Below are 25,945 nucleotides of genomic sequence, written 5' to 3'. Positions count from 1 at the left end.
GAATTCTAGTTACAATAGTAGATACTTAACACTAGAACTACCGATGATGAACGCATATCTGTTTCGATCGGTCGATAAACCTGAGAAACTTTTGAAAATTTACAAATTTATAAATTAACTAATTTCTTCACTTTCAGATCGTAATATAAGTTGCAAATGATCCGAGACAATGTATCGTTATAACATTGTAATCATCGTTATAACAGTGTACTGGCGAATCATTTCGACTTGTTTGGTAGTTCCAGTGTTAATAGAGTGAGGAGAACGTTCCAGAAAATTACACGTTATCTCTCCCGCGATTTAATGCGGTTCCACCCCAAAGACGCCGCAGACAGGGGTACAAATTCGACGATCATCCCCCTCCCTGTGTATGCGCTCGACCCCAATCTGGGTCAGCGGAGTCAAGGTCGTCTTCTTTAATTCGCCGATTTCCTCATGCAAGTTACCCCTCGCTGTATCGCGACCGTGGGGGTTAGGTAAAGACGCGCAGTAGTCAGAGAGACAGCCGACTGTGAAACACGTCGTCCCCCCGCCGAAGAAGCCAGCCCTTAGCCGTGCACGATCCCCATGAAACCGTACATATTTAACGTGACCCTGCGTGAATAATCGATGGACAAAGGCGCTAGCCATTTGTACTCCTCCGGTCGCTAACTGCGCCCCGTTTAAACATTCACGAGGCAGGGGGCCGAGACGTTTCTTTTCCTGGCTGCAACGGAACTCGCAACAAACTCCTCCCAAACACGGAAAGTGGAAAACAGGGGGTGGAATGTTTCGTACAGTTTCCATTGGCTCTCGCCCGAGCTCGCGTGGAATTCGTTTGTTTTTTTCTCTACCTTTCGTTTTCTATTTCTTCCTTCGTTCGATGAGAAATTGCTCCCGTGTTTCATCATAAAATTTCAAACGGAATTTCTCGGATTGCCCCCGGATAACTCGATCGCTATTCGATCGTATTCTTTTGGGAGATCGTTTCGGCCGCGGGAATATTCCGGTATGGATGAAATAGGATGAAATATTTCGGAAATACCGATAGATTTATGGATTATTCCATTATGCGATATTCGATTGTTCGGTTAACGAAACGTAGAACATAAAACCGATCGCGATCATTGACCGAAAACCGGTTTCGTTTAACCAACAGGACAGGATAGAAAATTCGATTGCAACGTGAGTGATGTGAAACGGAAGAGGTGGGGGGAATCTGGTTGATCATCAACACCCGTTTCAAAGAACGAAATAAATCGTCCGTAGGTCTGGAAAAGGGTCCCGTTTGCTCCCGCGGATTTTCCATCCGGAAGAAAAGGTGCTCGCGATTGAATCGTCTCTCGATACTGCCGGTGGCCCCCGGGCTTTTCCTCTCTCTTTTCCGCCGGTAGATCGACTCGGGGATAGAGCTCATGAATAAAATCGTAATTTTTCAGATTACCTTCGCAACAGATTCCCGCCTCTCGAGTGGAGATCGGCCGATAACGCCACTCCGGTTAAAAGGAGTACAGAGGCTGGCTCGCGATACGTGACTCGCGCCTCGACACGTATATTCGGCGTACGACCATTTTTCAACCGAATTTCCCAAGATCGCTTTGAGCGCTCGCGGGTCTTTCGAGCCGTGTAACACGTCGCCCCGAGTATCGAGCGAATCTAACGACCTGTCTCGAGCTTGTCGCGGCGAGTAAACAGCTCCGGCTAATGAAAACAAAACAAGCTAGCGCGCAGAGTTAATGCACGCTGCTGCTTCTCTTCCTAGGAATCGCTCTCCTTCGACATGGAATTTCGCAACGGCCTCGCGAAATTAATAATGCGGCGAAATTAATGATAGAGATCCGCCGGAGGAAAAATGTTTCCTAGCGATGGTTTCGGACGAGGAGAAAAAAGTAGGGGGTACACGAAAAGTGTATCGTTTCGTTTGAATTTCATCGTGGAAAATATTTGCCGGTACGCAAAATCGGGGACACGCTGTTCGGGATTTTCTCGACAGGCACTGCCGCCGAGGTAGCTTGATAAGTTAAGAGATACTTTAGGCAGGATCTATTGTATCATACTCGGCTTCGGGAGCGGTGAATTGTTTGGCGAACGTTACTGAAAGGACTCTTTATTGCCTAGTTGACAATACAAGACGGTTACGGGCATTGTTATAATTAATTCTGTGGCTACGGTGATGGAGGAATGTAAAATAGACTTTGTATAAATTATACTTCCACAATGGAGTATTATAATTTCGAACGATTGGCAACGTTGAACCGGAAAGAAAGAAGAGTATATTCCCCTGTTTCCCGATTCACGCCGTATTCCCCGAGAATTCCACGCGGAAAATAATTTATGAAAAGCTTCAAGGATCCCCGACGATTCCCTACCTACGTTTTGCCTCCCGGCAAATTCCCGCGAGAGAACACTCGTGGTGGTCGGCAACCGAACAAAAAAAAATGAAACAAAACAAAAAGAGAAAAACGGATGCCTGGTGGCGTTCGCGGTGTAACTCGAGCATAAAAATCTATCAGCCCCCGTTTGCGAGTGTATTCCGTGCACGGGAGCGGTAACGAAGGTGTGTGTGTTCCAGTCGCTCCTCCTTCTCCTATTTTTCTATTCTTTTTACCCAGTTGGCTGGGCAACTTAAGCACAGCGTATGTACATCGGAGTTATTTGCAAGTACACGGAACCGAAATTACCATTTTCACGTTTAGCAAGAGAGCACCGGTGCTCTTCTTGGTCGCGCGATTTTCCTGCCTGGCCTCCAGAGCCACCCCCCTTTTGCCTGTATCTTCTACATTGATATTAATGTTGCTCTTTTGCCGCCATCTCCCTCGCGAACCGGATTAATATTAATCGTCGTACAGCGGCCATGTTGCGTGCCCCGGACGTGTACCCCGTAGAGATCTAGCCAACCCCCGCGAAACATTCATCCTCGCGCTGGCCCCGTCCGAGGCGTACACCTACCTACTACGGTGTTGTTCAACGTCCTTGAAAACTCGACACGACGTTTTCCAGCGGGAGGAAAGGGTTGGAAAGGCTCTGCCCCAACCACCCCTCAGGCCAGCCGCGGAACTTGTTTTAAGAAGTCCCCCCAGTGAAACGTTAACACACACGCCACCGACAACCGGCTGCTGCGGTAGTTTACGAGCTGGGAAATTAACGGGCGGATCCAGGCACACGTAGAAATTTATGGGAGATCGGTGTATATTTCATATCCGAAGGAACAATCGTATCAATAGTTGATAACGGTGGAATGTGACGTTCTTGTCAAAATATTCGAGAAAGTGTAGAAGATTTTTCAGATACTAGAGATATGAAATAATAAGACAACTATGTACTGATTGGCTTAAACTAATTGAAACGGAAGATGAATATAAGAGGTTTTTAGAATACTGTAAATTTGTATTCCTTTGTGGATTTAGTTATCAAAATGATGAAGGAGACGTAAGTCAGTCCATAAATGAGAGTAGAGGGCCAGTCTCTTCGGGACAGGGAAGGGAATGTCGGGGAATTCCTGACGGCTAAGTGGCATAAAACGTAAAAGAAGAGAAAGAGAATGAAAACAACCAATTAGTAACAACCCAAGAAAACAAGACAATTTGAAACTAAATATCGTACATAGAATAATTAAATACAATTAACAGAGATTGGATATAGAGAGTCTTCAAGCAGTAATGAGATAATGCTCACAGGTTGCAAAATAAACTGCAATAAAAATGAAGAAAGAATGCTGATAACGTTGCTGTCATGGTTAACCTTTACCACTTTCACTGCCACGTCACGCGAATATGGGTGACACGTACATTACAAAGACGCTGGATTATTCAAATGCCGTTGTAAAAGTTTTGCTTAATAATTAATATGCCAGTATAATGCAAAACAAGATCAACAGTCTCTATTAACTATGTAAACGCATACATTTTCGACCATTCATGACTTGAAAAAGGAAATAAAGTTTGTCTGGCTATGTACGGCTTTTTTCACTGTGGCGATCAACGTAGACTGCCGGGAGTATTCCTTTTGGGACATTGACAAAACTGATGACTTAATTAACAATTTATTTCGAGTGAGACTTGGGCACGGTGCATTTATCATACACGACGTAATTATTAAAAGGATGCGTGTAAAACATATTTTTTACATTTTGTTGTTATGAATAGAAGTAGTTTAGCACATAAAAAAATATGCATTTTTTTGCCATATGTCGTGATTTTATTACATCGTTAATGCATTAAACCCTCCTTATTTTCACATGAACTTTAACATATTTCAATTTGAGCAAAATCCCAGGCATTCTGTACAAAATTGTACTGTCTAAAGTACAGGTTACTGTGTTCCAAATAACTTAAGGTGTACATTTTTTTGTAATTACATTTAGAAATAATCTATTTATAACAAATCCATTGAAACACGACGATATCTATCCAGCAAGCTCAAAACCCGCAGACGTCAGTGGGTTAACCGACAAAATTCTTTCCGTTATTCGTCAGTTCTCACGGCCCACGCACATGATTGGCGGATCGCTCTGTCCCTTGTACCGACACGATCTGGTATACTATTAATGAACATTTAAATTTGCCATTACCAGCGAAGCACGGCAGAGATTTACCCGTTAAATACGGATTCAAACGCGGCCTCGTTTACGCTAGCTTTAATATTATTACGTTACGCGTTTTCATTCGCCGTGTACAGAAATGATTTTGATTACTAGTAATTAAATGGATCGTGCCCGTAGTCCTGCGTGAATTCCCACATTTTCCGCGGCGGTGCTTTAATGATCCTGTAGCATTAAAATTCTTGTTATTCGTTCCGATGAAATAAGATTAGATGTGTATACAGGGTGTAACAAAAGTGTTGTGGGTCCCTGAATTGGGTCACTCGTGAGGTGATTTGGAACAAGTTTTTCCTTAGCAGAAATGTTATCCGAGACATCGTTAACGAGATGATAACGAAAAACTCCGATCAATCGCGCGTAGCATTGGCTACGCGCTGCGATTGGTATAGCCAAGGTTCCTCGTTAATATCTCGTTAACGAAGTCTCGAAGAATATTTTCGCTGAGCAAAAAATTATTTCAAATCACCTCAGGAATCACCCCTTTCAAGGACTTACTATTTCGGGACACCCTGTATTATGTATACCGAGTTCTCGATGCATGGATGAAAATCGAACGACTTCCAGCCAGCAAATGTTACCATAAATTACACGCTATTATTCAAAGCTGCGAAACATGGAACGAGGTCGCGGGTGTTAATTCCAGAACCGTAATTTCATATCGTCGCAAATTCCATGGAATTAATACAAGAATACCGTGGGAGGCACGAGGTAGTTGAATAAAACCGCGGGAAAGAATTCACGTGGCACGAAGAGGAGAGCACACCATCAGTGATTCTTCGCGTCTCTTCGAAACGCGGTCGCGATCACGCATGGAACACGCGCCCCTTTATTCGTCGTTGCTCGATCCACCGTCGTTCGTCGTTTTGGTGGCCAATTATCGCGAGAGCCACGCCTCGGTCCTATTAATTAACGACATCGGTGAAGGAAAACCCGGCCATACGCGAGACCGCGAACGAGCGTAGACCGGCCGAGAAACGGAGGAAAAAAACCGCGAACGAACTTGAGGATGAAAAAAAAGAAAAGAACAAAAGAAAAAAAACGGAAAACCAACAGCTCTTTCGACGATGCATCACGAAGCCATGGTCTCGAATGACACGGGTAACCAAGTTACGAGCTCTGCCAGAGAGGTTACGTACTTCGTAAGCTGTATTATGCCGGTCTGCGCGTTTTCCTCCATCTGACAGCCCACCGTATGCAACGAAAAAACAACCGGACAAATTAGCCCCGTCGATTCGCTCGGTCTCGGTTACGGAACGGTTTCACCAGGCACCATCGCGGTTGGTTTGGTTGTAGTCGCGCGCACGCACGCATACCCGTTCAACGAACGAAACGCAGCCCGTAATTGCATCGTGATTAAACCATTAGCGGCTGTGTGGCCGGCTAAAAAGAATAGGGAATGCGGAATGAAATCAAAATGCAAGGGGGAACAAAATGAACGGGGAAGGGGGTGGGGGGATGGCAGAATTAACCGATATCCGGTCGAAGGCTTGTATTTTTGTTTGCTCGGCGTCGAACAATCGAATCAATTTTTCCGTCGAGCCCAGCTTTGCATAATCCGCAGCCGAATGAGTTCGGAAATCTAAATGGCCAACGGCGACGACGAACCAGCATGCCCCGCGGTCCTCGAGCCGAAACTCTCGAGGCTCGCGGTACGCTTTTTATGGAATTATGGAACTACACCTGGAGACCGCCTCGAGCGTTGTCGCAGCACCAAACAGCTCGTCGAGCTTGCACTCGATATTGTTCACGAATTTATAGAAATCCTCCTTTATTTTTTTTTTATTTTGTTTCGTTTACTTGGTAATCGTATTCGGCGGAATTATGCACGGAGCGATCGATCGAGTTCAAGTTGAGCGTTGTGATCCCGTTGATCTTTTTTGTGAGTGGGGCAGTCATACACCTGGGTGATACAGACCCGATTCGATTTCGGAATCGAACGTCAGCGTCTTGATGGAACCAGCCGGCTCGAGAGGAAGAACGACCGAAAATGGCCTTGCGCGTTTTTATCGTCCACCGAGTTTCTCTCGAGAATCAATCCCGTGTCGATCGTAAAATCGCATGGGATTGACCGCGTGGGGCGGGGGAGAGGGTGGGTCCTAAAAATACGGGAACGAGGATTGCCTAAATTTTCCAAATAGATTTAAGAAGGTGTTAAACTAGAGGATCGTGGAGAACATCGCGGAGTTATCAGGCTCTTTAGATTCTACAGGGTTATACACATGGGATTTCACCCTTTTATTCCCAAATTATTTAAAAATTATGAAAGTAATATTTAAGAAAAAAGAATATTTTAATGTTTTAATCGTCTAATGCCATTTTTTATTCGCTACCGTTTGCAAACTTTTTTACTGTTGTCCCAGTTATATATAATTCTCATTATAATGTTATTGTTCTTAATAAACCCCCAATGTTGCTTACCGTTCATCAATAAACCCTCTTGACGTATGTGAAAGAAATTACAGTTTTGTAAGTTTCTATTGAACTACCAGCTTCTGCGAAGATGGTATCCAAACCCAGAACGAAAACAGAGAGTAAATCGGCGGTTTCGCCGGTGGAACAAACGCTAAACCGCCCTATTATCGGAGATCGTCGGTGTGTGCGTATTCCCGAAGCGGACTTCAATGCGAAAGCGTCGGGAGCTTATGAATTATGAATTTTCCGGAGCGCGCAACCGGCGACGACGTCACTTTAACGGACCGCCAGTCCGGGCTCAGATTAAACTGCCGTTGAAGTCGCGAGAAGGAAAAAGTGGAAAACAACCGACCACTGAATAAGAAAGTGCTCTATCAAGTTCAATAGTTTCACGATTCCATTGACGCAGTTACCGCCACTACTGTGTAGAGCCTTTCACTGATTGACTTGTCGGCGAACGGATTGCGTACTTTCACCTAGTTTTATGTGAAAAATGGTACCCTGTCGGGTGACGTAAAAACCGTTCTCCTGGCGGTTCGATGAATATATCATATCCTGTCCGTAGTGTCCACGGGCGTCTGACTAATGACGCATGAAACTACTGGAAGGCATGGACGCCTTCAAAATACAGTACGAAACGCTGTGACACCGAATTAATCATAAAGTTTATGCTTCGTTCAACAGTTTTCTAAAGTAGAGTATAGTTTGCAACAAGACTAACAGCGTCTATTAACTAAACGCATATATTTTCGATAACTAATGACTTAAAAAACGAAATGAAGCGTGTCTAACTATGTACGACCTTTTTCACTGTGGCAATTTACGTGTTCAACTAGACATACTCAACCTTTTTTACAGCATAGTATACTATACTTCATAATATAATAATGTAAGAAATAAAATTCTATACCTAAATCTATCCAAGCATTTCTTTAAAAATTAGTGTGATTTTTGATGTTGAGACAAACTTTGCTACATGCTACTCCCAATACGTCATCAAGGTGAGAATCAATAAGACGATTTCTATATACGTTCTTTGCATATTTCATTTTGGAATAGGATAATTCTCAAAGATACGATAATACGAACACCGTGACCAGCAGACGGGCATATTTCTAGCCTTGTTCCGGCACCAGTTTCCAAAATTTCGCCTACTCCGATCCCTCTCTCTTTCCTTTAAAAATAACTTCTAGATTCGTATCGCTTTCGAACTCGATAAATTTATCAAATAACTTTGCATAATCATATCCCAATGTAGCTAGTTGTGTAATAATCGCTGTTTCTAAGTGCCAGGGATTCTTCTACAAACAATAGACAATTCATATAATTTCGTAAACCTTGAATTCGAAATTATCGTATAGTTTTCCTAAGAAACGTCAATATTCTTGTTTAGCTTTTGTTATGGTTGAAAAAGTACCTTCCTAATAATGAGTATGAGTGTTTCGGACCGCAGATAAAAGCCAAGCGGGCCGCAGGTTATGGCTAGGTTAAACCGTTGATTTGTATCTGGGCGCAGCACAGATCAGTAGAACAAGCCTTCGATAATCAGCCACGTATCTCAAATACTATATTGAGCACCAGCAACCCACCCCACGCCCCCTCCCGAATAAGTTTGTATCCGCGGAGTATGTTCGGTCTGTCCAGTCTCAGAAGCCAGACGACGCACCCCCGTCTTCCCGGCGATAAAATTCATCCAGGGAGAACGGTTCGCCGCGCCCGTTTCTCCGATCTCCGTATTTCACCGGATCGGCAGAGGGTCGCGTTTTTCCTTCTCGCTCGATCGGGCGATTGTTTACGCGCGCGAACGCACCACGGCTGGGGTGGAGATAGAACGCAGACGAGACGGGCGTGTACCTGTTGAAGGCTCCAGGTGTGCTCGCGAATGAAGAATGTGTAGCTGCAGCCACCCCGTCGCAGCCAGCGATTCACAGTAGTACACACGATGAACGCGCGCGACGGACCGCTCTTTCGCTTATTTTTCTTTTTCTTTCTCGCGACAGCTCGCGGCGCCTGGGCGCCGAGTGGAAAACGGGGGAAATTGAATAAAGTTCGAGGAACGATTTCGTGGGTACATCGAGCGGAATGATATATTCGAGTTCGTGTATCGCGTATTACACGTGCGACGACAAGGGAGGCCCCGCCGTCTCGTCTGACCATAGATGTGTCGACTTCACTGGCTACGATACAGTAAATCCTCGATGAGTGTTCCAAGGCTCCTGGCAAGGAGAGGTCTTCAGGTGTAATACTGACTTTTTATGAAATATTCAATTCAGTGCCGAGGAATCATTGAGCACTCATCGAGGATTTACTGTACCTCTCTTTTTTCCTCTACGCAGATCTCTCGCCTTTCCATTCACCTTTGCATCTTCACGCCCCATCTCAGGGTCCGATATGCATCATACTAGATACCAGATACGGCTTCGAAACGCTAAACTGCCGTGTAAAGCCGTGTGTACCTGCGCAAAGAGCAGTTCGAAATCGGAGAGAGAAGAATCTCTTTGGACGGAACGCGTCAGGCGTGTAATCGGAGATATAATTGAAGCGGTGACGGTGGCGTTTGCGTCTAACCAGCCACCAGAGCACGTAACTTTAATTGTTTATATTTTGAAAATTATCGAATATCTACACCTTATATTCCACATAATATATCATTAGGCATCTCTGTACTATCATTTCAGAAAACCTCCTTAAAATCGAAATCGGACAGTTGGGCTCCTTCCCCTGTGAGCTATCCGTCGACCATTTCTTCTCTCCAAATTCATATAATATACACAAACAACAAAGATGGCTGCCGCCGCGTGCTGTATCGCATACAATAAGACCTAACGAAAACACGCGTCGAGCCGAGTCCCCAGGTCGTGAATATTTCTCGCTCGATCCGCGACGTTCGAGTGGCTTCCGTGTTTATTTTTTAGCCGGCGAACGTAAACCGCGCGGGCGAAATCCATGGCGCGTAGCGGAGACGGGAACGAGATTACCGTTGGATGAAACAACATTTTTCACGGCGTCAAAGCGCGCCCCGTGGCCGCCGTTCACAGGGATTCGCGCAGTTTCGTTGAAAAATTTCACCGTTGCTGACAGCCGGACAATTAACGGCGATTCGATTGGGGAGAGAGTACGTCAATTTGGACTTTCGCGGCCTGTGTTCTCAGGACTGATGTACAGGGTGATACAATAAGTATTAACACTTGAATATTTCCGTTGTTTTTTGAGATATGAAAAAACTCTGTTATCAAAAGCGGGTCAATACAGAGGGGGCTGTAATATGGCAGTAACAAATTTTTCCTGCAGCTGCAGGAGTTTCGGAGATGTTAATTTCACCTCCAGTTTATTAAATTAAATGAGATATTTTTTTATGCATTTGTTGATGCAATTCGACATTCTCTGTAAAGAGATGGTAGATACTAATATTACAATGTTATTCTTAATGGAAAAATTATTTTTTCACGTAGAATAACCAGCTACACCTTTGTACCACTAGTTATATGACACTCTGTGTATATTTTTCATTCTTTCCTTAGAACGAACGCTCTATGTCTCTGTCAATGCATCGTGGTTGGTTTATGAATATGTAGAGGGTGCATGGTCGCAGTAGCTGCGGCGTGGTGGTAGTCAGACACCGGAAAACTCTAGATAGCCCGCGCATGAATATGCTAAGCGCATCGCGGCAACGAGGGCTAAAGTAATTTTCTTTTTTCTCGCTGCGCTGACCCTCGGTCGCGTTGATCCGAGGGACGAACCCATCCGTCCTCCACCGCGGGATGATGTCGTAGTATCGTGCACCGTTTTTCTTCCCCGGCAGTGTATACTGGACACTCTTTATCCACTTTCCTTTCGTTTGCGAGACGTAGTTGTTTCGAAATGCATCCCAGGAAGAGACAAAGATTGTCCACCGTAAATATCGTATTAACGATGAATAGGAATATTAATAGCTGTCCATCGAAAATATATTATTAATGATAAATAAGAATATTGAGAGGGGTCCATTGTAAATATCCTATTCACGATAAACAATAATATTGAAGACTGTCCATCGTTCATAATACAGATCACGATTGCTGTAGAAATGTTAATTGTCGTGTCGGTTACCTTGTGCATTTGAATGGCAAGAAATGTATTATTTCGCTTTCCTTCGAGTGTTCGTACACAACTAAAGACTCTAGATTACGTTCATGATACCATCATCGCGAAAAAATATACCGTTTAAAAATCATGGAAGAACGAAGCATGGTAAATCCTTCCAGCAGCTCCCTCGTGGTAGCTATTCTAAAACGCCGAACGAGTCGAACAGTATCGAGCGAGGCCGAATTCGCGTGACCCTCGGCCGTTTACGCGACCGTGTAATTATCGTTCTAACCGGGCCGGGGCATATTTTTCGCGACGTTTCAGCGAAGAAGTGAATAATCAAAGACCAGAACGCCGAACAACGCCAATTTTGCGGGATCGGCGACACGGCTCCAAAAACGGTTTAGCGATACAAGATTGAACGGAACACGGCGAGGCTCGAGTGATTTTTTTCGCTCGTTGTTTTTACAAAATCGCGAACTACGCCGGGGTGCACGAGTCGCGTGGAGAACAAGAAAGGTAAGAGGAGACCGGTTTGATAATAATATCCGCGTGGCGTGACGGGACACCATAAAAAACCCGTGGCTCCGTAATTGTTGTCGTCGCGAGTAATTGCACGTATATATATATTTCTGCAATACAGTGCCTCTTTCCTGCTTCTGTCCCCCGAGGGCTCGGTCGAGCGTCCAATCTGACGATCGACGTGCTAAAATCCGAGATAAAGCTCGAACTTTTACCCGTCACTCGTAATTTTCGGTTTTCATATCGAGGAACGAGGGCTTCGTGACGAGAGGCCGTAACGGAGGGAAACTGCTGTGCTATATTAACGGCTGGGGGTTGTTTCGCCGATAGTTTTCGGCGAACGGATGGAAAAGATCAAGTCTTACGTCGAGCGGTTCGAAATTGTTTTCCAGCTCGCCACGATTTCCAGAATTATTATGCTTTCGATGAATAATCGGTATCGTTTCTACTTCCCATCTTGAGCTTCATTGGATCCCTCTCCTCGTTTCCCATTTCGTTCTATCGTGTCGAGAGAAATATGGTTCGATGGATCGTCCCTGTGACGATCGATCCACGCTGACCCGTACGATGTTCATCCGAATGAAATATTATAGATCATCGGGAATTTCGACGGTCTTTAATCCTCGTGCGTGATTCGAGACTTTATCCCCCGACTCGGGTAGACGGCAATCGTCGCGTCTTCGCCCGTCGAGATTTATTGCCCCGTGGCTTCAGGCAGACGCGAGCAATTTACATTCCCCGGGTATACGACGTACGCTTAGTTCCCGGGCGTTTGAAGGTGTAGCCAATCGTCGGGACGTCACCCTTCGCCTCCTCACTCCTCTCCCGACTAGACTAGTCGACGTCTCGAAATTACCCGGGATTACGGTAGCGGGACAGTTGCCCTGCATGAAACACGTGGATCGATGAAAAAATTCGCGAGAAGCGACAACGTGCACCCTTCGATAGACACCGTTGTATCAATTTATCAGATTCTCGGGACAGCGAAGATCGAATACCACGAGAAGGATGAACGTCGAACCAAGATCAGACAGAATAACCCGTAGTTGTAAATATGATTCCTTATTTAGCCATGGATATACATCGACGCGTCTAGGATGATCAGATTGACCGTCCTAAGAAATAATCTTCACTGAAGCGTATTTGAGTGGTGGGTTGGGGGATGGGTAGCTCGATACAAAAGAAGATTCGGCTACGGGGCGGAATAGACGGGTTCTTCTGATTTCTCGACAACAATATGTCTCCGTCTTCCCATCGTGGCAATAAAACCGACGTTTCGCTCGCGGGAACCATTTATCGGAGGACGCGTTTCGGCGAAATCCAGCGACGTCTGAAGGACAGAAAGAAGGTTAGGGTCAGGCGACCGGAGCCGTCTTGATTATTTCGCGAGGCAACGACGAAAAATTTCGACGTGGAACAACCGAGACCGCAGTGGGGGGGGGGGGTCCCAATGGACCCCCCGGCGCGTGTCATTATGCTCAAAGGATGAAAGGGTCCTTCAAAGGATCCTTGGCTCCCACTTTCATTTGCATTCAGGATTGGGAAAAGGCCGGGATCGCCCTGGCTCTCGTTCGCCGCTTGTCGGGCCAGAAGATGATCCCAGGCGTGGCCTATGGTCCTTTTCGTAATGAGAAATTAGGTCAACGTAGTTAGACGGCCGAGAAATAACAGTAAAAATGACAGCCACGTGATGTCAGGGGGGAGGGTGGTGGGTGAAGAGAGAAAATAAACGGCAACGCAGTAAGGTCCCGACTTCTCGTCGAAACGAAGTGGCCCGAAATTAGTTTACCTTTGGAAATGAATTTCTTCCTTTTTCTTACCTCGCGCTGGCCTCCCGACTTCCTGTCCGACGCGAGGGCCATTTTTCTGTGGCTAGCCGGACCCTCCCTTGTCCTGCGGAGAGATTGCCGCGGAAACGAAAATAATAAAAGAGCCACGCACGATCGAAGAGCAATATCTAGCAACATTCCCGAGTAATAATGGCCACGATTGTTCCCGCTTCACCTGTACCCTTCTATAACACCTTTTTGCTTTCTTTAGACGTCACGAGGGGAGATCTCCTATTAGGATTACTAGAGTAAAACTAGATGTTACTGGTGGAGTACAATATTATATTATCCAAAATACGTATTAATGAGGTTGATAAATCCTCTGTGCCAAGTTTAAGAAGCTATATCCTCCAAGAAATACCACCCGATTATCCAAATTTAACGCAAGATCATACGAAGTCAAGCAACCGTGATATCAAACATTCTAAAGAGAGCAATGAAGCTTTTCCCACCTGCTTTCTTCTGATCACCGCACTTTTCCATCTGTTTCACTGATTCCATCCGGTTTCTTTTCCCTCGACTACTTTGTCTATCCCGACTATCCCGCTCCAAACGGTTAAACCGCATAAATCAAAACAACTTCCAAGTTTTTCCGATTCGCCACGGAGGGTGGGCGTCCGCGGAGTGAGACGGTAGCAGGCGGCGAAGCGGATAGAACGGCGGGGAATTGATGACACTCATAATTCGCACTCGCGTCAAGCTGTTCGCTTCGTGTTTGGACTGCCATAATCCGGCGGCTTATCCTCCGAAGGACACACGGACGCTTCTCTCGACTGAAGCCCGCGAACTGCCGTGGTGTCGGATAACATTTTTCATACGTGTCCTCCCCTCCAGCTCACCGCGAGAAATCAGGTTAATTAACACCGAACACCAATCGCAACTTCGGAAACTTTACCGGTTCCCGCGACCAAAACTACCTCTCCCGTTCCACCGCTTTCCCGCGCCAGCAGCTCCTGACTTTTCGGCGTCGTCGAAATCTCCATCTCCCCCGCTCCCCGATACCACGGCAATTAAATCAAAGGCAAATTCGTTCGAAAGTTTCCAGCTCGGTTACAAAGAGCAGAGAGAGAGAAAGAGGGAGAGAGAGAGAGGAGAAGACCGTTGCCAGCCAGGGGTTCGTTGGAGGTGGGTAGGGTTGTACAGGTATACCACTGAAGCCCCGGTAACCGGGTGTAACTAAGTAAACCCAGCATTTCAAGTTGTTCCTTTCCACCGATGGGCTAGACGCGCCGCGATATTAAGCGTATAACATGTACACCCGCCATTATACAGCCATTACTGCGTCACGCCGTTGTATATAAACGGGCGGTGCACGGGGCCACCGGCTAAAGTAGCGTGTAGCACGCTTCTGCCGTGCCTTACCAGCGAGACGACTACGGAAGTATTGCGTTGCCTCCCCTCCCGCGCGTACAGGTACGACGGAGTAGAGGGATGAAGGGGTAGGTTCCCCTTGCCGCGACGTCGTAGTCTCCTACTAAATCGCGAAATTCCACGCCGCCGCGAGATAAGGGACATACCAAAGGTGCCGGAAACGCCGACGCGGATGTTTCGGTTCGCGTGACCGCGTCCCCGTTGCTGGGAGATTTTCAATCGGTCGGAGGACCTGAAATTCCATCGCGGCCAGCGGTGGGAGAGAAAACGAGGACAGACCGGAAGAGGTCGACGGCGAATGCGGACCAGGTGTGAACGGAGGGGCTGGCTCACCTCGGCAGGAAAGAAAAGTATTTCGGTGCGTGTCGCGAACCGAGCTACTCGGTTTATTAGATCCTCGCGGAATGTACGTGTGCTTTTTCGTGCGGGGTGGATATTTGGGTGGAACGATTTTAACCATCCGGAAACGGAATTAATTAGTATGGGGTTTAGTGTAGTTTATCGACCCCTCGCGAATGGGATCGACGTTCATTGATAGTTTGGTAACAGTGGCTAGAATTGGTAAGAATGATTGATTGATTTTTGATAGACGGATGTGTTTGGGGATCGACTAGAAGACGATACGTGGGTACAGATAGACTTCTAGTTATCTATCGTTTGAAACGAAATCCTTTGAAATATGCTGGTCGTTTTATTAAATAGTAATATGATCAACTGTACGCTTTAGTTAGTTTCTGTTTAGTGGAATAGTGCGTGACGTTTGTGATATTCTGGGTCTGAATTGAACCACACATCGCCGTCCGAAGGTTAATACGTTCCTGAATGGTAAGGCATTAATTTGATCATCAGTTGCGGTGAATTGCATTAGTGTATTTGAAAGTTCCAGAAAATAAGCGCTTCGAAAAATGACATACGTTGTGTAATAATACAAGTTTCCGCGATTAATTTGTGTTCATTCAAGTGACAACAATGTAAACAGTTACGTCCACTCGCTGTGTAGCCTGTTCCCCCTCTGCTTTCGTGCAAGAGGTAAACATTGTGAATCGTTTCAGTAATTGCGAAAGTTGGTTCGTGTAAAGACGTGCGCTTGAGTTCTGTGTTGTGTGAAAAGTGAAAGTACAACAATATGACTCACCGGCACATAACACTCCGTCTTCTACTATTTTATTAATGCAGAAATTACAACATAAAATAAGTTATTTTTATGATTACACGATACACCAGGAATGTTTGCTTTTCACGAAACTCGAATGATTTTGGTGTTTGTTTCAATTTGATCGAAGAGAAAGCTCAAAGAACAAAACCTAATTAAATGTACTGTGATACTTTTCATAATTGGGACGTAAGTCCTATCTGGGTCCTAACCATATTGATTCATTGCATTTTATTGCAATATAAGTGATCCTAAAAAATACTTTCAGGACATGAAAGGTTACTCAGACATATAACGCTTATGTACAATTTTAAGGGGGCTACTTTAAAGGTGACGACCTCGCATCCATTCAATTTTCAAGATCGAATATTCAAGTTAATAATTCTCGAAACTTTACTGTCACACCCAGTACATCATACCGGATTAAGGTCACATCCGCATACACCCTCGGTTCCCAAATTACAGTTTCCACGAGGCCACCGTGGTTCATCGACGAAGTGGATTGCGTTCACTCCCGAACGGATCGAAAATCACATTTGTCGTCCGGGTGGGCGGGCAGGCGCGCCTCTCACGAAGGGCGCCTCGTCGCCCCTGACCCATTTCGCGACGCAAATTTCGTTCGAATAGCCTGGAGGTGCCGACGGTAGAAATTCCAGAACGCTCCACGACTTTCACCCTTCACCCTCCGCCATTCGTCAGGAGGTGGAGGCTGAGTATTTAGATACATCTAGCCGGGGGCATAGATAACCGTTCGTCCTTTCCGGCGGCGGTTCGTGATAGTTCTCGAAGGGAGCAAAACGCATAAATTCCGACCAGTCGAAAATCAAAGGGGCCCCACGGTATCGCGGTATATCAAAGGCTTTATTTTACGGGCCAGGCATCGGGACCGCGTAATAATCGGTTCAACCGTTTGTCCGTAAGTCGATCCAACTTGGCAGGTGTGGTTAAGTTTCTGATTCCGTGGCTGGCGAATACGGAAACTTTCGGGGCCCGGGGAACCGGTTGGATATTTAGTCTAATTATTATTGAACTGTAAATGTGCAATTGGGGTCTGGGCCCCCACGAGTAGGGATGAATTGATAAAAGTAAGTAGAAGTAAATAATCGATACTTTCGTTTCGATACTGAAGATTTTTAGTATCAATACTTTCGGTTGCGATATATACACGGTATCGAAAAAAGAAAAATGGAGCGCGTAATCGATGTAAAAGCTAATGAATGTGAAGGTGGTTGTCGTTCACTTATATTACTTCGTTAATATATGTTCGTTAATTAAATATATCTTCGTTAAAATCAGAGATGGGCAAATTCATTATCTCGATAAAGAGTTTCGAATAACGAATAAAAGATAAAAGAGTACTTTGTCATTTTTAATCGTTTAAACGTGCACCCCTCGAAGTTTCGAACCGAAAGTACTATCTCAAAAACCAGAGGAGATACATGAAAACTTCTAATGGACGAGATTTGCGGCTTTTTGTGTAGACTAATATGGTGCTAACAAATTGTCCAAAATATAATTTGTTCATAACAAAAAAATTTCGGTGTTTCACCCCTTAAAGTCGCGTCTCAGCCAATAAAAAAAAAATACGTATTCCTTATTTTTGACTGTTTAACAGACATACGAAGTTTCATCAAAATCGGAGGGGGACACTTTCGTGCCTTTCCTTGTAAGTAGATATCGATACTTTTCGTCGATACTAAGTAGATATCTTGACGGTATCGATTTATCCCTACCCACAAGTTCACCTAGTTCCCGTGTCCTCCTGGATTCGAGTTTCACGCGGATTTACGTGTGTTTACCTGGCCGAGTAGAGGCACACGTGGCTACGAACCGAGTTGCAGCTTCTAACGAAAAGTGTAATTAAAGGATCAGACTATTCGTAGTGTCGTCGCGCCTCTGACCTTCTGTAAAGTCTGCTCCCGACTGCGCGACGGCTGGTGTAATCTACGGATTAAGAGAAACACAATCTCTTTTCGCGCCGCGTCCCAACGAACCGTGTCGCGTTCGTCATCGTTCTCTCGCCGGCGATCGCACGTTTACGCGGACGAAATTCAATTCTGTGCCGGTTTTGCACCGAAATACCGTTGACTGCCGAAAAATCCAAAGGATTATCGAGTTTATGTAAACGCGACCCAGCCCTTTATCGCGAGTACCGCGCAATCGAAAAAAAAAAAAAAAACCACCACTGCCGGGAATTTGGTTACCGCCGGGAAACCCGTTACACTCCAGAATCGATTACGCGCACATTCGGGGGTAGTCGGAGCACGTTAACGACGGCCATTTTTAAACAATACCACGACTGTCTGGAAATTGTTAATAGGCGCGGAATCGGATATTAACTGCCGTGTAAACGAATCTCGTTGTTTTCGTTTCACCGAACGGAATTTATATAACAATACTAATAACGATGGTAATGATAATAACGATAGGACTTCGACGCACCGTATAAAATGCACATTACACCGCGAAACGAGCGAGGTTCGGATTATCACCTAACACCGAGTGGAAATTTATAGACGAATAATATAGAATGTATAAAATTTCATGAATACGTAATGAAAGTATGGTAAATTCAGAGATAATAAAAGGACGAACGGTACGTGTGAGCGATAAAAAATGATCGAAGGCGATGTATATTTAGAGTGATAATAGTGAAATAATGGAAGGCAACGTGGAAAAGGGGCTCTTGAAATTTACAAAAGTTGGTGTACGGATCACACGATTGAAGTATGATCCGTATAAGCAGAGATATTAGTGAAAAGCGGATTACAGTGAAATTCTGTTTATAGGAACTCCATTTATACGAACGAAATTTTAGTCTAGTGCCTGATTAGGTGAACTCCAGCTGAGCCCGGCTCGAATGAAAAATCAAAGGCGAATCCTACTATACTCCTATTAACAGGTACATATAAACGAGTTCCACTCTATATAAATAAAATGATGTAGCTTTATCCGTTTCACCACCAATCTCAGATTAAGCAACTGTTAGTATGCAACGTTTCCAATAATTCGAACACAAGTAAAGTTATCGCAAAATACGCGTACTAGTTCCAAATCGTATTTCATCTCACTTAAAGGCTCTATAAAAGATATTTCTTTCGCCGTGGCATGCAGACGACCCCTGTGCTAGTCTGCGCAGGCAACTGCCCCAAGGATGTTCCTTATCAATCCCACCGGATAGTGTGATAGAAGACAGAGGGCGGTTAATACCCGAAGTCGATCAACTTCGGGGCCGCCCCGGAGGCATCCGTGGATGACGTTACTACCGTTTTAACGAAGGGGTTGCCACGAAGGAGTCACATTTTCCCTGCAGACGATGATTATTTAGATTATCCGCATTCGTCGAAGTAATCTCCTCGCGCAAAGAGCGGCCCGCGCGCGGGCGCTCGTGTCTCGCAATCGCTTTGATGGCATTCGTCGTCGAAGTTGAATACCCCCGGGGCTGTTTCCGTCTCTTACATCGGAACTATACCTACAGGAGGTCTCCGCGTCGCTCTCGGCTTCGATTAATTCTAGTTATTTGCGCCTCCCGTTCGATCGGCTGGAACGGATCTGTTTTTGTTTGTCTCGATAGCTGCCTGATCTTGAATATCCCTGTTCTCTCGATGCCTCGTCCCGACCACGGAGAAGCATCAAAATGGTCCGGTTATTAATTGCGAACACAGTCTGTTTCGGTGATCGAGAAACAAGCATCGAGCTTCAGAAAACGGAACAGCACTGTGAACGTTATTTACAAAGAGGATCTTTTTATTTCTTTCGTGATCGTTTCGTTTACAGTTCGATCGTTGTTCGTCGTTTAAATTGAATATTCAGTTCGAATGGGAGATACGATTTCTCTGTCGGGACAGATATTCTCGACGGATGAAAGATCGAGATTTCATATCGAACTATAGATGGCTATTGTCGAGCGGTATGAAACGGCCGGATTCCGAGGGAATCGTAAATTGGCGGATAATGCCCGGTCGCGTCATAAAACATTTCTACACTTTAACGTCCGTCCGGAGAACGACAACGGAAGGCCGTGTATGAGGTACGGCCGCGACTCATTTCACGTTTGGACGTTCAGAAATTAACGGCTGGCTTCCGGGCTCGGGGCCCCGTTTCCGGTGTCACGAGGCGCAGGGCCTCTGTTGAAAGCGAGAAACTGCCGCGTCGAATCAACGCCTCCGGCCGTCCGGTCGAACGGAACCACCCCTCCACCCCTCGCGATAAAATACCGAGTAACAATGGTAACGACATCTTTATTGCGCGTAAAGTGGAAAGAAGAAATGATGGAGAAAATCGCATGAGTTACGGGCAGCTGAACCTGCGTCTACAACGTCCTTTGTAGAATCAGATCGAGACTGGAAGCCTTTACGGTTGGAATCACAGAGACGTTCTGACGTAATCTCGTGGACCCAATTAGTTCGAGACAACGCGTGTAGATTGCACGCTTATTTTTGGCGAAGAATCTCTATCAATCGGTACAGAACGTGATCGGGACTTTAATACCTCTGCGAGCATCGAGTGACTTCAGGCGAGAAGCTTCGCTTACCCAGAAAATTTTACTTTTCTTTTTAATCCTCAGATTTATTGGGGACCTCGATAGAAGCATGGGGCAGTTTTTCGTTTTTGCTGATATTATGTTCTTCAGAGTAAAACTACCCCTTAAAGGTTAACGTGTGCTTTCATATTTTCTTGAACATCTTGAAAACTATAGTAAGTACAGGAAATATATTCAAATGAAAATTTCTAGAATGTTGTTTTTTTTATAGAAACGAGTAAATAAACTGACAAATTTAATAACAATTTCATTGCACACTTTTATACACCATAAGAAGCCATTCAATTTTCGCTGAAACAGTTTTTTGGTATCTGCTATAGTCTTCGAGATATACGAAAGGAAAGTATGAAGACATACGTGAATCTTTAAGGGGTAGTTGTACCCCAAAGAACCGAATATCAGCAGAAACGGAAAACTGTCCGATACTTCTATCGAGGTCCCCAACAAACCTGCGCAATTCAAAACAAATCAGAATGTTCGAGGTACCGAAGTACCCTTGTCATTCGAATAGAGTCGCCCTGCATTTTATCGTTCGTAGCTAGATTCAGACGAACGAAAGCCAACATTCTCGATCGGTTCGGGCCACGTCGAACCGAACAGACAAAAGGGGGGTGGGAACGGGCAGAGAAATATCCACGTAGAAGGTTCGAGGACACGGTTCGTGGAATCGTTCGTGCGGAACAGATACCCAGCCCCGAAATCAGCCTCGTTACCAGATATATGAACGTTGAATGGAGCGAGACAGTCCGGAAAAGAGGCAGAACGGTTCGCAGGGGGGGTACACAGGCTAGACGGTGTACCTAGGGGAGCAAAAAAAAAAGAAAAAAGGACTGGGAAGAAAGGCCGAAGGAGCCGTTCGATATGCAGAATTTTCCCAATAAGACTGGAAAGGAGCTATTTTATTTCCGGTCGCTCGATCGCTGGCACTCGGTCTTTTCACAGCGAACTACCACTACGTGTGCAAGGTACCCCGCGTCCATGGGAAAGAAAGCTGCATCTAGATGGGTGGCGTGGCAGTCGTGGTGGTAGAGGGGGGGAGGTCGAACAGGGAAAATAGGAGCGTCCCTTTTTCGCAGCCGCGGGCCCCGGATTGGGCCGTTCCGTATGCAAAAGATAGAACGTGCGCCGCAATCTGAACGAAATCTCGAAACGCAATTTCCTGGACAGCCGGTCGAACGGACGGCGGCGGCGTCCCGACGCTTCGGCTCGCCTCGCCTCGCAGAATACATCGCCGACGGGAGCATCGATCTCCGAGGCAACGAATGCAGTTTTAACGACGACGCATCGATGCAACCCCGTCTCCCCCACGGGAGCTCATTGTTTCTCTTCCTATTTTCGCGCTTGGAGATTCGATTCGACTTTCTTCGGGCGGAGTCAGGCCGCGCGGAAAACGTTGTTATAAATCATCGTCGGGGGTTGGCAGGTATACTTTTCTAAGGGCTATAAACGAGATATCTTATGACGTCGTCGAGACGAAGTCTGCCCCCTTGGAGGCCGCCCACCCTCCGTCCTCGTGATTCTTCAATTTTGAGTTCGTTGTGTGCATGGCGAGGTGAAACTTCCCGCAACTTCATTCACGTTTCCTATCTCGACGTTGTGGAAAAATTAGTCGACTCGATATTTTGCTGATTGCTTGTTCTATATTTGGTGGCGTTTCAGTGTGTGCGACCGAGTGACAGGTGATCGATGCTGTTTTTAATAAAATCTTTCTCATTGCGAGAGCTTGAAACGAAAAATGGAATGTCTAGATTCAACCCAATATGTCAGAAATGATACCAGAAATCAGAATTGTCATAGACGTTAATTTTCCGCTAACATTTTCCTCGATTTCGATGCAAGGAGCATCGCCAAAAGTTCATTGGACCGTATGGGCTAATGTGGGCCGTTGTAATTTTAGAACCGGCGTTCATTTCCCGGACGAAACTGTCCATCGGATAATCCTGATGAGGCTATTGTTCGACTAAGAGAAGATCTCATTCGTTACGTAACGTTAAACTACTCCAGCGGAATCGCCAAACGTTCGTGAACACCTACCGTCACATAAGATCTCATTCGTTACGTAACGTTAAACTACTCCAGCGGAATCGCCAAACGTTCGTGAACACCGGCTCTATTCTTGCTTGTATTGTTAAACAAACCGATAATTTGACCCTTGGCACTGTCAATCCGCTCACAAATTTCCATTGAATTATTTTAACAGCATTTATTGGAATAACGGTTGAACACGTATTTAAAGAAAGTTTCTTTATTTTTCAGGTGAAAGTTATGTTGAAAGTGTCGCCGGGAGAAGGAGGGAGCTTCTTCAACGCGGACAAGAGGAAGAAGCAGGTGACGCTGGTTGACCCAACGTCTGGACAGTCCTCCTCTGCGGAGGATCGAAGGCCGACCGTCGCTGCGCCGAAAATGTTTGCCTTCGACGCGATATTTACCGAGGAAGACTCCCAGGTAAGCGTTAAAAGATTCCTGCGACTGCCCGTTCGCCCGACACGAAGTGTCCTTCATAATTCACGAACGGCAATTTTTTTTTTTTATCGTGATCGTCGGTTACTTCGATCTCTCCAGGGAAAATTCTCCGTAAACGTCAGACCATTTTCCCTCTCACTCGTCGTAGAATCGTTTTTTCCTGGCCCTTCGGCGCCCTTTTCAGAATCATTGAGGAGGCACGGAAAATGGTGAATAAATAGAAAAAGAGAGAAATCCCCGTGGAAGTTAAAGAGGAGAGAGGGACATAAAGTCGGAACGTTGAAACGTCTACGTGCCTCCGTCGTCGCGACTTACGTTCATCCTAGAGACGCGAGAAGACGTCCCTGCCGGGCGCATAACTAAACTAATTTCCCGACCTCTAAACTCCACCTCCTGACAGGAAAATCCAGCACTCTACCGAGCCCCTCGCCTCCTCGGGCGAATGTTGCTTCTTGCCCATCCCCCACGACTTCTCCTCCGCTCGAGGAAATAGAATTGAACCTTGATCGTCGTGATTATTTCGGAATTTAAGTGCTCGATCCCTCCTCGAGAGTATTTAAAATTTTCCTGTCCCCCGGCTATCGCCTTTCTTATTCGGTTATTTAAGAGCTTTCGATAATGCAGATAAAATATTCATAACTGCATGATGAAGTAATAGAAATAAGCCAGTAAATGCCTAAAGGAATGTCAAAAATTAGAAAAGAAAACCAGAGTGTATTCCACTTTTTTAGCAGAGTTGCACATTCTATTTGTGATGTATCCCCTAAAAGTGCGTGCGCGATTTATTGACAATACAGTTCAGAAACGTCTTGTATCAAAAATTATAATTATGGAAGGCTCCTCGGCAGTGAACATTAAATATTTCCTAAACTAATGGCCATATGCGGATAGAACAAATATTGGCTTCACAATTCCAAGCTTTATCACTCTACTAAACCTTATTAAAAAGTCAGCGTTACACCTGGGGACCCTCGTCAATGCCGAGAAACTTTCAAACACTCAATCGATGATTTACTGTATTTCTCTAAGGTTGAACACTTACGTGTTCTGCCTTTCTGACAGTTAAGTATCTACAGTCTACGTAATCTGTTCCGTGGTATAGTAAATCCCACTGAATCTTGGAACACTGGGTAAAAACAAAACAACTCATAGACTATTCAACCAAACCCTTTAAATCATCGTTTGCTTTTCGTTACCGTCAGTTCCCCCAAAGCCCGTCGATCCACCGGGTCTAAATATAAGAGAAACACCGGGTGTACACCCATCAGACGCCACAAATCGATCAGCATTTCGCGTCTTTCAAGCTCCTTCGTCGGTCATCGAGGCATCTTTTCTGTCCCATACCGCCACGAATTTCATTCCATGGCATTGATGAACGACGTCGCCATGGAAAATGTCATCGGTGACGCGACGGAGTGTGTTACAATATCGCTAGGCGTACAGTGTACGCGCACGGATATATTTCGGTGCTCTCCGGGGACATTATCGAGCGTCGGATTCAAATGAGCCCCGAGCTACTCGGTTTTCCCTATCTCGCGGTCCTCTTTATCCTCCATTCCTCTCTTTCCCACACTCGTTTCTCTGTTCAGCGCTCTGGCAGCCAGTAGTCCTCTCCAGGGACTAGCCCTTCATTCCACCCACTCCCCCGTCCTCTAGCCCCCTTTGACGCAACCCCGTTCCCCATCGTTCGACTGTGTTTAGAAGAACCCATAGAAACCAATCGATTGATTCGATCCAATGTCCGCGCGCCGAGCCGGGCCCAGCGACGATTGTCATCGAAAGTCACAATGCCAGCTTCTCCCTTTTTCTCCTCGGAATTTTTTTTTCTTTTCTTTTTGTCCCTTCCCGCGTGGTCCCGCGCGCATCGCGTCGAGACTCGGGTGTATGCTGTCTGTCGAAAACGTTTCTGGATCGGTCTGAAGTTCGAAATCGATGGCCAGGACCAGGCGCGACCCGACAGAGGAAAACTCCGGCACAGAATATGTGCCTGTGTCCTAGGGGACGACTCTCTCTCCGTCCTTTCGCCGACCGGCCGTCGAACGCAGAACCCCTGGTGAATATTTTAAAGACCGGCGGCGACCGATTCCCGAGACCGGAAATGCTTCATCTTTAACCAGTTCCACGTTTCCCCGAAGTTCTTTCCACTTTCTTTCTTTTTTTCTGATCTGTCTACAGCGGTTTACGAACCTCGTAAACCGCAGACCTCATGACGCTCCGCTGACTCGAATATCATCTGACTATGGTAATCGCGTGGAAGGATCGTATAAATTGTTTCGGAAGTATATAACAGAACTTTCCATAATATTACTCGACTCCGAAGTGTCGTTGGATTAAATACCGACGACACCCGGTCACCGGTTTACGTAGTTGGGTACGTTAATGTCCGGTACCGTATTGAAGTTCAGTACCCAAACCGCGATAAAAGGGTGGGTCCCGGGTTTCATCAGCGCGTTGAATTTCACATCGAGGCGGCAAATGTAATCCAGCCCGGTTGCAATTCCGATTCATCGATAATCTTCGGTCAGGGGATACCTTTGCAACCGGAGTCCGCAAATACGCGGACCGCGGCATACGCGACCCGTCCTGGCGATGTGTGGAGAAGCATCCCAATATGACGCGCAAACAGACCGCGTTAGATTGATTATAGGTCAGTCGAAAATTAACGTGGCCGAGGACCGTGGGTCGCTTCACGACCATATATCGTTCGGTACACTGTGGACAGAGAATGTAACGGCTATCGCGGGAACGATTTTAGCGACGATTTTTTTTTTATTATTTCCACTTCTTTGAAATGAATATCATTTTGATAGCTGGAAGAACAAGTATCATGAAGTATGCATTAACTTGCTGTACGAATCAGATGATTTCTCTGTGATGGGTAAGAAGCACAGACTTCTATGTAGATTATATAAGGTAAACGCACAAATGAATGAACTCTTTGAGGCACACGATTTTAAAGAAAATAAAAACCCTAGTTGCACAGAATTTTTTTTCATATAAAAGAAATT

At 45.6% G+C, this 25,945-nt stretch overlaps 1 protein-coding gene across 1 annotated transcript in view; it reads left to right on the top strand.

Moving 5' to 3' along the window:
- Positions 1-25,945, top strand: part of LOC107187963 (kinesin-like protein CG14535) — a 132,049-nt gene that overhangs the window by 66,285 nt on the left and 39,819 nt on the right. Inside the window, exon 3 of the mRNA XM_015576171.1 lies at positions 22,731-22,919. Within this exon, the coding sequence (XP_015431657.1) occupies positions 22,731-22,919 (189 nt within the window). The remainder of the gene's footprint in view (positions 1-22,730; positions 22,920-25,945) is intronic.

Source organism: Dufourea novaeangliae, unplaced genomic scaffold, assembly GCF_001272555.1.
Source record: "Dufourea novaeangliae isolate 0120121106 unplaced genomic scaffold, ASM127255v1 scaffold109, whole genome shotgun sequence".
NCBI lineage: Eukaryota > Metazoa > Arthropoda > Insecta > Hymenoptera > Halictidae > Dufourea > Dufourea novaeangliae.
This window is presented reverse-complemented; position numbering and strand designations above follow the sequence as displayed.